At 38.6% G+C, this 15,352-nt stretch overlaps 2 protein-coding genes across 2 annotated transcripts; both read left to right on the top strand.

Annotated features, from left to right (window-relative positions):
* The first annotated feature begins 330 nt into the window (after positions 1-330).
* On the top strand, positions 331-5,640 carry mrpl55 (mitochondrial ribosomal protein L55). The gene is made up of 3 exons (XM_023290859.3): positions 331-485; positions 1,386-1,626; positions 5,376-5,640. Exons 1-3 carry the CDS (start codon positions 442-444, stop codon positions 5,523-5,525), a joined length of 435 nt encoding a protein of 144 aa, XP_023146627.1. The 5' UTR covers positions 331-441; the 3' UTR covers positions 5,526-5,640.
* Positions 5,641-6,421: 781 nt separating this feature from the next.
* ndufa11 (NADH:ubiquinone oxidoreductase subunit A11) lies at positions 6,422-13,908 on the top strand. Its single transcript, XM_023290858.3, has 4 exons — positions 6,422-6,578; positions 8,272-8,364; positions 10,137-10,259; positions 13,707-13,908. The coding sequence occupies exons 1-4, from the start codon at positions 6,500-6,502 to the stop codon at positions 13,817-13,819; spliced, it is 408 nt and encodes a 135-aa protein (XP_023146626.1). The 5' UTR covers positions 6,422-6,499; the 3' UTR covers positions 13,820-13,908.
* The last annotated feature ends 1,444 nt before the right edge of the window (positions 13,909-15,352 follow it).

Raw genomic sequence — 15,352 nt, 5'->3', positions numbered from 1 at the left:
CCTCCGTGGGGATGAGTGGAACTTGCACTTAAGAAGAACACGACCCACAGTGTCTAGTTCAACCAACGACATTATCTTCTTCATCGTTCGGTTTATTTGCGTTTGACAACCATCGTATTGGTGTATTATCGTCGCCGACTGGTGTAGCTGTCTTGTATTGCATTCGTTAAGAAATCCTCAAAGCCACACTTATAACACCTTTTAGTTGAGTTCTTTGGTAGAATGTCGAATATATGCAATCATAATTTTACATTTTTTCCAATTCATTTACTTTTAGGCCAACGTATGTAATGAAATTTGTCGGAACGAATCTGGGCTTCACACTGTTTCAGTAGAGCCTTTACTGATGACACACTTGTGTTCAACCTTTCAGTAGTGCTTCCGGTCAGGCTCTCGCAGCATTCGGCTGAAGTCTTTAGAGCTCCATTATCTAAGGACGACATGTTTTTAATGACGCTCTGCGCGCCGTCTGGTCTCTTATCACGGTAAGACCTGCAAAGTAACGTTTGAAAATGCTCCCTAAGCATAAGTTAGGTTCTTCAAATTAATTGAGCAGAAGGTTCGGTGACTAAATCGAGTCTAATACTAAATTATTCAAACAATACAAGTTTCCATATTACCCCACATGACGGTAAATGTGCTCCTCTAGCATGAAGGAAACTAGAGCCCCTGAAACTTGATTTGGCAGTGGTACATTAGACACTTAACCCTCGTGTCGTCCTGCGGGTCAAAATTGACCCGTTTTAAAGTTTGAAAATGTGGGGGAAAATATATCTTCATAGTGAAACTTCTGATGCCCACATTTTCGGGAAATCTTTGAACATTTTTTTGGTGGAAAAAAAGAAATGTAAAAATGTTTCTTCAGAACATTCACAAAAAAATCAACAAAAATCCAGCGAATTTCGCTGGATTTTGGTTGAGTTTTATGTGAATGTTCTTAAATAAAATATTAGAAGTTTTACTGATATATATGTAATCACTTAAGATATTTTTAGGATTTTTTGGAAGATTTTTACTCATTTTTTAAAAAATATTTACAAGAATTTTCTAGACAAATTTGGGGGATTTTTTAAAAATAAAACTTTTAAGGGAAACTTTTAAGGAATTGTTGGAATTTTCTTCCTGAAGGTTTTGCCAATTTTCAGAAATTTGGGGAATTTTATTGCTGAATTATTGGATTTTTTTCAGACAAGGAAACAGTATTTTTTGGTGCCCGTAAATGAGGACAACAGGAGGGTTAAAGTATGTTTTGTGTGTGTGTGTGTGTGTGTGTGTGTGTGTGTGTGTGTGTGTGTGTGTGTGTGTGTGTGTGTGTGTGTGTGTGTGTGTGTGTGTGTGTGTGTGTGTGTGTGTGTGTGTGTGTGTGTGTGTACGGGCACGGGCAGGTCTGTTTGCCCTGTGTTTACCTGCACAGGTTCCCAGTTAGTGTTGGCACTCAGCGCACGCTCTGCACGACTCGCCCAGGCTTCGCTGCTCCACACTCAGACTGCTCAGCTGAACTCCAACAGGACGTCGGTGGTTCGTTGTGGTCGTCTCCGGTATGAGAGGCTGTACCCCGTGACGCTGGTTCGTCCTGATGGAGCTACAATCAACATCAGATACAAAGAACCCAGACGCATAGTCGTGGTAAGTACACCAGCTCTGTTAAAAAAATGAACATTAATTTGTGAGAACACAGACATGAATTTCAAATGGCTCAGGCTCTGATTCTGCCTTGGCTTCTAAATTGCAGGATTTTTTCGTTTTTGTTTTTTTGTTCTTTTGTAGCAACTATTTGCCTATGGATTAGTCCATCAAACATTTAACCGATAAGGTAATTATTTTTGAATGAGTAATTTCCCTAAAAAAAAAGTGTTTAAGATAATTGTGTTTTGACAAACTGTATACGATTGTATTATGCAGCACAGTTTGAAATGGAAACAAAGGTGTACATACTAAAGTCTTAATACTGTTGAGTTGCAGTCATAAAATCACTCTTTCTAGTTGCAGAGATGAAGCTTGGATGTGACTGCTGATTAAAGTGCAGTCTTAATCAGTTTCAGTCTCTATTTCATACACATTTCAATGTCAGACAGCAGAAACAGAAAATTTGATAAATAAGAACATGTTTATTTGTTAAAATACAGCACATGTGAGCACAGAGAAGAGTACAGAAGCAAACAGATGTTAGTTTTCTCTTCAGGTGCTTGTTGTGCTGCTGTGCTTCCCGTCCAAACTCTGCAATATACAAACCACCTTTTTGTTCTGTAATAATTGGAAATAGTCCCAGACTGTGGAAGCCTTATGTCTTTGGCAACTTTCACACTGAACCAAGTCAAGCTTTGCTGATTTCTCCATTTTCTAAAACTGTAGTGCAGCTATACCAATGACTGGAGATAAACACAAATGACACTGTGATTAATGATGGGTACTGAGACCCAGTACAAATCAAGCTGAGGTGAAACTAGGCAAACATTTTGAAGTACTGGGGGATAAGCTCCAACTTAAACGGTTCTGCTAACAGTATTTTAGAAAGTAAGAAGACCATTGTGTTGCACATTTTATGTCATCACAATCAATCAATCAATCAATCAGTCAATCAATCAAAATGTATTTGTATAGCCCATTACAACAGCCCAAAGGATGACCAAAGTGCTTCACAGTAAACAACAAGAAAATAACTTCAAAACACTATAGTAACTTAAAACAGGATTAACAATCACACTCGCACTCACACCTACGGGCAAATTTAGAATAATCAATTAACCTCAGCATATTTTTGGACTGTGGGAAGAAACCAGAGTACCCTGAGGAAACCCACACATGCACAGGGAGAACATGCAAACTCCATGCAGAAAGATCCCAGGAAGGCTGGGACGCGAACCAGGGACCTTCTAGCTGCAAGGCGAGAAGTGCCAACCATCCCGCCACTGTGTAGCCCGTAAAATATACAATAAAACAATAAAATAAACAGCAATAAAACAGGAAAGTTTTGAGTTGTGATTTAAAAAGACCCAGGTCAGTGATGGTGCACATGTTGGGGGGGGGGGGGGGGGAGCTTATTCCAGAGCCTGGGTGCAGGTACAGAGAACGCCCGGTCACCCCAGTGTTTGTATGTAGACCTCGGTACTTCAACCAGCCACTGATTGGATGACCTCAGAGCTGTTTTTTGGTCCCGTAAAGTTAAAAGCTCTGATAAATAATGGGGAGCAAGACCGTTCAGAGCTTTACAAATAAACAATAAAAGTTTAAAAAGAATTCTTGACTCGACTGGAAGCCAGTGAAGAGCGTAAAGGACTGACCATAAGATGCGTTTCTGATGTGTATGTGTCTATGACATACTTCTGCTTTCCAAATCCAGTGTCCGGAGTTCTGTCTGTCGGAGTCTGTAGCTTCGACAGACAGAATACCAGATGGGTGAGGAGCATAGCAGCTCTATCACTCACCTGCAGCTCTGTGCTGCACAAACAGGTGTCAAACGTTTAGTACTATGATTAAACTTCACTACAGCTGATGCAGAAAATGTGTGTTGCTCCAGGTGAAGTGGTTTGCATGTCAGAGCAGAAACACAATCAGTCTGTCAAAACATTCAATAAAACTTCATCACATACAGAGTAATGCACACTTAGACCAAGTTCGTTTTTCATCCCTCACTAACCAGGCATGATATGTTTGCTAGTAGCCCGAATACAGAGTTAATTAAATTATACGAACATAGGCTAATGATTAAAATTATGCATTCGCCAGCCATTTGTGGCTGAGTTCATAAATTTGGTCTGAAATCCAGAGTATCATCTGAACTGTCATTAAGAATGTTATTTTCACTTTGAGAGCACAACTAGCAGGATTTGGTGATTTTGAGACTGCAGATAAACTCTGTCTTCTATAAACTGTTAAAATCACACAATAAACATATTGTCAAAATCCTGCATTAGTTTTATACTCGGAAGTGAAGAGTGAAACAGGTTTGTATCAGCACAATACACTGACATTTACGTAATATCTGTTCAAGTTGGAGCTTTACTTCAGATATAACAATGGAGAGTTTAATAGCACACAATGCATATTTTATTTTGAGTAAAATCTGTGACACTGTCCACAGTGCTTTGATCATTCCTTGAACACAACACTGGTGTCTGTATAATTTTAATAGGGTGTCACAGAGCAAAGATTAGCAATGTTGCCTCACGGGTAAGAAGGTCCTAAGTTTGAATGTTGATCTTTCTCTATGGAGTTTGCATGTTTTTCCTGTGCATGTGTGGGTTTTCTCCAGGTATTTAGGCTTCTTCCTACTTTCCAAAAAACATGTTTAGGTCAATCGGTAACTCTGAATTGTCTGTAGGTGTGAATGTGAGTATGATTGTTTGTCTGTATGTGTAGCCCTGTGATAGACTGGTGACCTGTCCAGAGTGTCCCCTGCCTTCACCTTCAGTCAGCTGGGATAGACTCCAGCCCCCCATGACCCTACAGAGGACAAAGCGGTGTATAGATAATGGGTGGATGACTACATTTTTATTTAAATACATTATGTATGAGAAAATAAAGCAGTCCTTATTCTGTTCTTAATCTATTTTATTTCTTTAAAAAACTGAAAAACAAATGAAAACAATTGTCCCAAAAAGTATGAATAGTGTGAAAGTACTGGGAAGCAGTATTGGTAAAAGTAGTGGTACTGTTCAAATTTTAATGATGCCCATCCTAAATCATGCAACAATGGTGCAACAATTACGCAGTGACACTGAAGAAAACCGTTCATCCTCCATCACCTATACACCGCTTAATCCTCATTAGGGTTGTAGGAGGGCTGGAGGATATATTTAAAGTTTTTTAAAAGCATGCTTCAGTTAAAAGAAAAAGATATCGACACATGGCTTTGTTGTTTATGCAGAATAATCACAACAGCCATGTCGTATCGCGGGTCACTATATATTCAGAGAAATTTTTAGGTTGTTTTGTATACACAGCATGTTTAGGACCTATCCAAACATATTCAGTGATATTTATGTCAGGGGAATGTGTGGACCATTTCAAGCACATCACCTGAATGTGTTTGTTGAATGTGTGGTAGAAGCCACAGCTGAGAAAATACTGATGATGATATTAGCTTCTTTGTCAGACCTGACAAACCTTGTCTGCTAGAGGACATAAAACACCCCATGCTGAACACACTTGCATATATTTATGTTTTAAAATGTAAGCTGTTCTACACCAATCTTTTTTGCAACCATGACCCAACTCGCTTAATGATGACAAAACACAGAGATGCGGCATCCCCATCATCAGATATCCTTGATCAGATAATAAAGTACACATCTTTTAAATATAAGTCAATGAGTACATTAATTTTGGTTTTCATATTTGCAAGTTAATTTATGTTTCTTCATGTGTTTTGAAAGATGCCAGTCAATCTGTCCACTCTGTCTGAAGAGGAACGTCGAGCTCGACAGAAAAAGAGAGAAGTGAAGATGACCAAAAAACAGACAGCGGTCCACTATGAAGATGACTTCAAAGCAGACAAATACAGCCACTTATGGAAGAAGAAATAACTTCTTTATACATGAATGTTTATTAGGTTAATATGTTGTAGCCCTGTGTTCAAGAAATAACTCCACTGCCACACATTTTGTTGCTATGTCCTGATTAAAGTAAATTGAAACATTTTGTTGCAAGTTCTCCAGATTCTGCTGTTTGCTATTTATTCAGCTGCACCTGCTCTACTTACAAAAAGATGGTGGCAGTTGCTGCAGCTTGTAGATCACAGTAGATGAACCTTCCATTCAGAAGCATTCTTTTTTTGTTTAGGTTGGAATCTTTAATTCTGGGATTATTCTTTGATACTGTTGATACCTAAGCGTAGTCATCATATTTAATAAATGGCATGTGCCATGTTTACCATCCCTCTTGCTCTCCCAACCAACCCCCTGTCTTCTATACCAGCTAAATCATTTACAGGGCACACTGGAATAGGGTTGCATCTGCTGACTCTAGCCACTTTATTTTGAGTACACTAATGAAATTTGAAAAACATTGAATATAAATGTGTTAAAGGTACAATAAACAAATTTAGAACACGAAAAGTATGTTGGTTACAGAAGTGGAGAATCATCCATTCAAGGTGAAAAAATGCATTTACACCAGAGACCGTATATAAAGATATCTTAATATGTATAGAAATATATCTTTATATACAGTCTGTGATTTACGATCGATCCTCTACAAAGTAAATGCACAAGTATGTGCACAAACCATAGTAACTTTTTTTACTTTACAAGTATAGAAATCTGCTGACTGAAAGAAGAGAATTAAATTAATATGACATAAGAGAGCCTCTTTCTTAAAGAGGCCAGCCGGTAAGGGATGAAGTTCAGGTTTATGTTGTTTTTTCCCCAGTTTTATTGTCTAGTGCTTCATACTCCATTGCAGCAGGGGGCGAGAGCGCATTGTACGCTCGGCTGGTGGACGGCGAACCAAGGAGGAAATTTCACGCGAGAATTCCATTCGTGTCCTTGCTCAGTGCAAAATGGGTTACTGGGATGTACCAGAGGGCACAGACTGCGTGGAAAAAACATGGATCACGACCAAACTGGGAACTGCTTTGGGTAAATATCAGCACTGGTGAAGCGTTTTTGAATCACGCTCTCAACAAATGCAGGGTGTTGTGCTGGGCAGTGAAGGCAAAGCAGCGGTGTGCCATTTAGCCTGTGCTAACGCGTTTGAGCTAGCAGGGCTGCCCAGGACGATTTAATTCAGGTTAAACAACGACGTGGGGTTGTCTTTGTTTTGCCTTGCTTTGACTGGAGGTGTTCCTGCAGTCAGAGTAGTTAAGAACAAATAGAGCAAGCAACACAAAGACAGATTCACAAATCTGTTAACGGATTTCAAGAGGAGTGTTTCAGTTGTTACTATTAATAAATCGTAATATCCTGAGATTATACCCGTTTGTGAGGTGGTACAGTTGCATCTGTTGGAGCAATGCTCCACCAACAGCGTTTACAATGGGTAATGTTCGCTTGTTTAGGCTAACGTACCAGTAGCTTATACAGCTGTGTGATGCTGGCTACCTCCATGACTGGTCAACATTGTAGATATATTTTTTCAGTTCTTTTGTAATTCCAAATTATTTGCTTTTAAAAAGAAACAAAAAACAAATCCTTAATCTGAGAGGTGTTCAGCACCAATTTAAGGCTTGTTTGCCAGAATTTGCTGCATTTTCTCCATTTACCAGATATTTTCAAAGACTCTTAAGGCATACACTTCAAGAGATATGCACATCTAAAAGTGGCATCTCGTTCAATTGTCAGATTTATTGAAAATTTCCATTGGGTGAAAAATTCTGAAAATGTTGGAATTTCAGCTAAAAAAAAAGTGGGCAGATGTCACTTTCAGATGCCAAAGATCATTCCTATAAAGTCTTAATAGATTCTGAGATGGTCAAGCAACCACCTTCACTGAGTTATATACATAACCCTGCAAGATATAATAATGAATGTTGTCTTTACAGCTAATTTGTTTTTGATCACAAACTCAACCCTTCTCAGTATGGAGAATACCAGGATAGCAAACATTTCTTGAGAGATACCATTTTCCACAGACTATTTTTCTTCAGCTGTTCTTTGCAGGAATGGTTATGTTGCTCTGCCTTTCTCTTAAAAATACCCCTCAGGTGTTCTGTTGGATTCGAGTCAGGCAACATAATGTCAGTTTTCACTTTTTCCTCCATATATTATCATGTTGAAATATTCCTCCTCTTCAAGCCTCTGCATATTGAGCGTTGTCTTGTCAGCCAGTATTTTGGTATGTCCACATACCAAAATACATTCATGGTGCCATCTGTGAATGTTATCTTCCCAAAACATTTTACACTCATCTAGCATCACATCATTGCATTCTGAACTCTGTGCATCACTGTCAGTACTGTGTATTCAATATAGTTGTCTTGGCCAGGTTTTGCTGTCCACAGGCCATTTTGTGCAATTAGGCTACTTCAGTCTTAGGCTAATTAGGCCACAGTTGTGCTCAGTTTTGTTCTGGTAATCACAGGTTTTCTAACTTGTGTGTCAGTGATCACAGGTGTATCGACTCATTAAGTTTTAGCCTTTCAAAAGTGTTCCAGATTGTTTAATGTTGTTTGAACTTAAAAGAACACATTATATATATCAAGTTTGTTAAGGCTCTCTCTCTCTCTCTCTCTCTCTCTCTCTCTCTCTCTCTCTCTCTCTCTCTCTCTCTCTCTCTCTGTCTCTCTGTCTCTCTCTCTGTCTCTCTCTCTCTGTGTGTGTGTGTGTGTTTTAGGCCTGGTTGGTTCAGCCTATCATATTGTGGCATTCCAGCCTGACTCTGCATTGGCAGCACTACAGAGGGCCACCAGCGCAACAGTTACCATGGGTAAATATAATTTATAATTCAAAAATACATAAATATACAGATTCTGGTCTACATTGTCACATTTAGATCACACTTTAAGCCCCAAATCCCACACTTTAAATTTTTCTGCTTCTCCAGTACCAATAGAGAAACATGTGCCCTGAATTAACTGACATGTGATTTTACTTATGGACCAGCACTGAACATCAGTTACATTGATTATTCATGACATTTTAACACTTTAAAGTCTGTTAAGTTAATGAGGTCTTTTTTCACACAAAGACACATAAAATGTTTTATTTTTCCTTCAGCTGTAGATTTATTTACAGAATTTTACAGATTGCAGCCGTTTAATTACCATACCATTCTGAGGTATTAAAGCCCTTTAATTTTTGCACAAGTTATTGTGTTGCAGATTCAATCTCATGTTGATGAAAGTAGCATTTTACGATGAATCTACATTGCATAACCCCATAATGAAAGTGAAAACATTTCAAAACATAACTAATCAAAAACCAAATGACTAATTTATGTTTATTTTATTTTTTAAATGGGACACTTCGTATTAATGAACATTTACATGTAAATACTAGAGATTATAGCCATACGGCTAATTTATATCTTGAGTCCCATTAGCAGATCATAAATAAAGAAATTACAAATAACATAATACCATAACTGAACACAGACATACAAACAAGAAAAACAAGCAATAACACACAGTGCACATAACAGACAAAAGCTGGGGGATTAAGGCAAGCTACCAAGCAATGATTAATTAACATTTACACATAATTATATTGCAAATATCCTTTTGTTGCTATTGCACATATCCCTCTATCATTATTGCACATTGTTATACTACTTTTACCCCTCTGTCACTATAACACAAGACTGCACTACATATATCCCTCTAACACTATTGCACATAATTGTATAACACATTTCCCACTGTCACTATTGCACATGATAACACTGCACATTTCTCTTAATCAGTATTGCAAATATCTCTGTCTACATTACACATAATTACACTATACATGTCCCTTTAGCACTATTACACATGATATTATCGCAATAGCTCATGATCCTTTAACACTATTACACATGATTGTATTGCACAAAGCCCACGTCTACACACTTAACACAAATTCCACAGAGTCCTCCAAAACAAGCCCCATCAATGGGCAAACAGATTTACACAGTGTTGTGATCATTTGATGAAGAACCAAAGAGTCTGCAGTATTCAGAAGTTTTGGCACTTCGTTACACTTCTCAGACACTTGCAGCTGCCAAATGAAGTGTGCAAAAAAGTGGTCTGGATACTTTCTGAATCAACTGTAAATGCAGTCAAAGTTCTTATTTACCCTGTATGCCATTGTAAATTACTGCTTAGTTTTAAATGTTTTACGAAGGGAGCTGGTATTGTTTTCTTCTGCTTTGGATTCCAGCACATTGAGGTTAAACTCAATCGTTCAGGGTTAGTTTGAGTCTGAGAGAGTCTGAAGAGTATAAGCACTCAAAACACAAGAAAATCTGATTTAATATTTAGCTGCTGTTGCACTGCATTATGCTAACATTAAATTGTAAATAGACAACTTCATTATTTTCATTTTAAATCTAAAACATTGAGTGCATGGCCTGAACACTGATGAATGCGTCCAGATTTCAGTCACGTGACTGATCTTAACAAGCTTAAGTGCTTAACTTTGAATTCCACTAATTGCTCAGGATGACTGAAATGAAATTGAAACTTGAAATTCTAAAATGAGTGTCTCTCTTTGTTGTGCCAGCCACCATGGGAGCGATCTTTGGAATGACAACTTGTCTCACTGCTCAGGCTCGTGAAGCGCCAGATGATCCCCTGAATTATTTTGTTGGGGGCTGTGCCTCAGGGATCTTTCTGGGGGCCAGAAGTGAGTATCAGTCTGGGAGAGAACACAAGACCTGAAAATATTCTTCTACTGCAACAAAAGAAAGAAAAATGTTACATTACTTAGGGATGCAAACTGCTTGGTTTTTGGCAAATGTCGCTTTTTTCACACCAGTTTTGGTGACTTGTGTGACCCAAATACAAAACCCTTTTCTTTTTAAGGGGTGGTCAAGAGTCAATGCTAGGCATATCATGAAAGTTCTGTCTGCTGCACTGTCCAAGAGTCTGCAAAAAAAAAAAAAAAAAAAAAAACTCACTTGTCAGCACCTGTTGTATTAGTCACACCATTGCAACACTTGAGGGCAAGACAGTCGCTTTTCATTTGATGTTCATGTTCTTAAAGCTAATGCAACTCCGTGCCACAGCAGCTTCTCCATTTGTAAAATAAACAAACAGATCTCATCCATTAAGAGGGCTGTATGTCAAAAATATGCTCAGTCGTTCTGACTTGCGTTAAACTCTGCCAGGAATATTAAGTCAGAACAACATATTTGAACGAGCTAATCTCTGCAGCACTCTGCTTGTTTAAAGTCTAAACATTTCACAATACAAGAGGTGTGGGCTTTAAGCGTTACAGTGCAGTTTTATAAAGGCAAAATGTGTGTGTCTGTGTGTCGGCCTAAGGTTGGTTTTAGCGAAATTACTTTATTGGACATTGATAGCATTATTGAACTGCTGGTACATATACAGCGATCAGGCATAACATTATGACCACTGACAGGTGAAGTGAATGACACTGATTGTCTTTTCATCATGATACGTGTTAGTGGGTTGGCTATATTAGGCAGGAAATGAGCATTTTGTCCTCAAACTTGATGTGTTAGAAGCAGGAAAAATGGGCAAGCGTAAGGATTTCAGTCAGTTTGACAAGGACCAAATTGTGGTGGTTACATGACTGCGTCAAAGCATCTCCACAACTGCAGCTCTTGTGGGATGTTCCCAGTCTGCAGTGGTCAGTATCTATCAAAAGTGGTCCAAGGAAGGAACAGTGGAGAACCAGCAACAGGCTCATTGATGCATGTGGGGAGGGAAGGCTGGCCCGTGTGGTCCAACAGATGAGCTACTCTTACCCAGATTGCTGAAGAATTTAATGCTGGTTCTGATAGAAAGGTGTCAGAATACACAGTGCATCACAGTTTATTGTGTATGGGGCTGTATAGTCGCAGACCAGTCAGGGTTTCCCATGCTAACCCCTGTGCACCGCCGAAAGTGTCAACAATGGGCATGTGATCATCAGAACTGGATCACGGAGCGATGGAAGAAGGTGGCCTGGTCTGATGAATCACGCTTTCTTTTACATCACTTGGATGGCTGGATGCATTGCTTACCTGGGGAACACATGACACCAGGATGCACTATGGGAAGAAGGCAAGACGGTAGAGGCAGTGTTGTGATGCTTTGAGCAATGTTCTACTGGGAAACCTTTGGTCCTGGCATCCATGTGGATATTACTATGACACGTACCACCTACCTAAGCATTGTTGCAGACCATGTACACCCTTTCATGTAAACGGTATTCCCTGATGGCTGTGGCCTCTTTCAGCATAATAATGTGCCGTTCCGCAAAGCAAAAATGGTTCAGGAATGGTTTGAGGAGCACAACTCCAAGTTTAAGGTGTTGACTTGGCCTCCAAATTCCCCAGATCTCAATCCAATCCAGCATTTGTGAGATATGCTGGACAAACAAGTCCGATCCATGGAGGCCCCACCTGGCAACAGGACTTAAAGGATCTGTTACTAATATCTTGTTGCCAGATACCACAGCACACCTTCAGGGGTCTAGTTCATGCCTCAATGGGTCAGGGCTATTTTGGCAGCAAAAGGGGGGACCAACACAATATTAGGCAGGTGGTCGTAATGTTATGCCTGGTTGGTGTAAATATTGACTGCATAAAATTCAGATGTTACCATTTCTAATAAGAAAAATTAAACAATATTTACTACTAAACATTGGTTTCTCTATTAATGATCTGAGTATGTAGTACTGAGTATTTGAGTAATATAATTTCTTTTTTTATCTAAGTGTATACTGGCACAGACCTTTGTTACATGGTAATATTGTGCTGCCACATTTTTTTAATTCCAATTTTGAGTAGTTCTCTTTTTTTTTTTTATATCATGCCTGTGTTGGAATCCCTGATTATGTCGTCATATCATAATTTTTGTATTTTCAGTTTTTGTAGTCAACATCATATAAATGCATAACTATAAAATGAAACGACTGAATGGAATATTACAGCCAGTGAAACAAATTGAAATTGCTATTACAAAAAATATTTAATGATAAAGCACTATAACATCCTTTTTTTATATATATACACCGACAAGAAAAAGTATTTGAACCCTTTGGAATTTCACAATTTTTTGCATTAATTTGTCATAAAATGTTATTAGATCTTCATCTAATTCAAGGAGACCAATAAATATAATGTGTCTAAAATAAAAAAATCTGATATTTCATGTCTTTATTGAACATACTTATTCAACATTCAAAATGGTCGCGGAAGAAGTAAGTGAACCCTTGGAATTAATAACTCAAAAAGTTTGAGACGTTTTTATCATCAAAGTAGCTCTAGTCCACACCTCCAAACTCATTTTCTTAACAAGATTCCAGGTATGCCAACACCTGACTCCAGTTAGCTTTTGAGGTCATTAACTCAAGGGTTCACATACTTTTTCCACTAGTACTATGAGGTTTTTGTGGTTGTTCACAATAAAGACATGGAAGATCAGAATTTTTTTGTGTGTAGTTATTTTAGGCACATCTTACTTTGGATGAAGATCAGATCATATTTTATGACAAATTAATGCAGAAAACCATGAAATTCCAAAAGGTTCACATACTTTTTCTTGCCACCGTATACCCGATATGAATATTTTCTTTTTCCAGTAAATATATTTTCCATCAACCTTTAGCATCTTTACAAGGTCCCATGAACATATTTTTTCCCCCAAAAGATCTGTTTTGAGCTACAAGTGTAAGTTGGCATGAAATGCCCTATATTCAGAAACGTGTTTACCCTGTGTTTTTAAATATTACTTTTCAGACTGTAGTCCTGTTCCATAGCCACTGTTACCATGAAACTGATGTTTAGGCTCTAGTCCTGTAAGGACTAATGCAGACTACAAGAAAGTTCTGTGCTGCTCAAATCACTAGACATTTTCTGTTCCATTCTGGTCTCATGCATGTAACTGATCTCAGATGAGGCACACCGAATACTGTATTTCTGTAATTTTATGTAGTAGTTAGCAAAACACAACCTGCATTGTTGTTTGGATCCTGTTGTAAATGTCACAGATCTTAGAAACTGGTCGATGACAAACATAGTTGTGTGCCTTTGATTTTGTGGTGTAATTTTCTGCATTCCTGTTAGCAACCAAATGCTCTCTGTGGTTCATGGAATAATTATTTCTTTGCATCCATTTCCAGCCCACAGTGCTATTACTGGTACATCAGCATGCCTGGGTCTAGGTACACTGGCCTTCTTCACAAAAGTCGGAAAGATGGAAGGATGGAAGCTCGCTGGACCCCCAAAACTATAGGAGGAAGATGACTGTCTGAATATGTTTATGTTGTATAAAGAACCAATTTATTAAATTCAATAAAGTTCTTGTGAAAATGACAAAACAAACTTGAGTCAGTATATTTAAATCCATCTTAGTCCCTGAAAACAACTGTGGCAGTTGAAGAATTTACCCGTAACTCAAATTAATTTAGATTTCCGGTTTTTCGTGATTTATGGCATTATACGTTTGCTGTACTGCACAAAAGACAGTTTGGACTTCTATCCATGGTCGTGCTGTTTCTGTAGAGCTACAGAACCTTATATTGCAGTGAAATGATGAATAAGAATCTGACGGGAAGAAAAAATGCCCAGAAATTGCTTGGAAAAAATTGTTGGAAAGACTTTAAGACAAAATGACTGAAGTGCAACAGCATTGCTGCCAGATTCTAGAAAATTACCCTCTGCCAGTGTGTGTGTGAGCACTGAAAAAAAAATACTGCATACCCTCGTTTATTCACAGCAACACTATTGAATGACAAATCAAGTACAGTAAAGGCACCTGATGGTCTGTTACATGAAAATATCCATCTAGATGTGCTCATCAGTAGCAACAGACTGGTTTCTATAATGATTCAAATCTAGGGCTGGGACTTTAACGCATTCATTGTGATTAATTACAGAAAAAAATAATGCGCTAAGAAAAATAACAGATTCATTCACACCTTTCTCAGTTCCCTAATTTCTGCCACACCGGTAAGACAAATGCATACACTTTAGCCCAGTAGGTGGCAGTCATGCACCTAAAGTCTGTTTGCCAGCTGCAAAGACGATGCACAGGATGCGCTGAGTGATGTCAGTGCACAAGAAAGTTTGGTGAAAACTGATGGAAGATGAGACCGTATTGCTTGGCTTATTGGACAGAAAGTTTTCTTTTAATAATCTTCCCAATGGCAATTTGTGTGCATTCCACTAGTGGGCCCCTATGTGGTCACATGACAGCCCTTCAGACCTTCAGTCTGGTAGAAGCGTCGGTCCAACTTGGCGGCTCGGTCGCAAACTTTCTCTTTTATTACAAAAACAGTTCAGTGAATAGTATTTCTGAAATCATTTGAGGTGAGAAATAAGCTGCTGAGTCTAGTTATTTTAGTTCGACGGCTGGTTTAGATGTTTGACGAAAATTTTGCGATGCATTGGACTTCCGCTCGCCACACCAAATGTGCAAAAGTATAAATTAAACTTTTATGCAAATGAGCTCCGGGGTGCCACGCCGCAACAAAACCAACGTGCGAGAACCATCCACAGGATCCTGCAGACATGTACGTCCTATCACACACAGGATCTGTCAATTGCTCGCATCCCATTCATTTTCTATATGAATTGCACCCCGTTGCATGCTGGTTCCGTTAAGGTGTGTTTTGAGCTGTGTTTTGACGTGTCTTCGTGGAGCTGCCCGCAGCTCATTTGGATACAGTAGACTTCACTTCTGGTTTATGCAAATTTGGTGCAGCAAACAGAGGTCCAACCCATTGCGAAACTTTCATTAAACGTCTAAACTAGCTGTTGTTGAAGT

The sequence above is a fragment of the Amphiprion ocellaris genome, chromosome 2 (genome assembly GCF_022539595.1).
Source record: "Amphiprion ocellaris isolate individual 3 ecotype Okinawa chromosome 2, ASM2253959v1, whole genome shotgun sequence".
NCBI classification, from domain to species: domain Eukaryota; kingdom Metazoa; phylum Chordata; class Actinopteri; family Pomacentridae; genus Amphiprion; species Amphiprion ocellaris.
This window is presented reverse-complemented; position numbering and strand designations above follow the sequence as displayed.

Bases quoted from the DNA above. Each gene is read 5' to 3' on its own strand.
- mrpl55 (XM_023290859.3), top strand. From the start codon at position 442: ATGTTTTTAATGACGCTCTGCGCGCCGTCTGGTCTCTTATCACG. The intron at 486-1,385 runs GTAAGACCTGCA...GGGCACGGGCAG, and splicing joins CCGTCTGGTCTCTTATCACG to GTCTGTTTGCCCTGTGTTTA. The intron at 1,627-5,375 runs GTAAGTACACCA...GTGTTTTGAAAG, and splicing joins AACCCAGACGCATAGTCGTG to ATGCCAGTCAATCTGTCCAC.
- ndufa11 (XM_023290858.3), top strand. From the start codon at position 6,500: ATGGGTTACTGGGATGTACCAGAGGGCACAGACTGCGTGGAAAAAACA. The intron at 6,579-8,271 runs GTAAATATCAGC...TGTGTGTTTTAG, and splicing joins CAAACTGGGAACTGCTTTGG to GCCTGGTTGGTTCAGCCTAT. The intron at 10,260-13,706 runs GTGAGTATCAGT...ATCCATTTCCAG, and splicing joins GATCTTTCTGGGGGCCAGAA to CCCACAGTGCTATTACTGGT.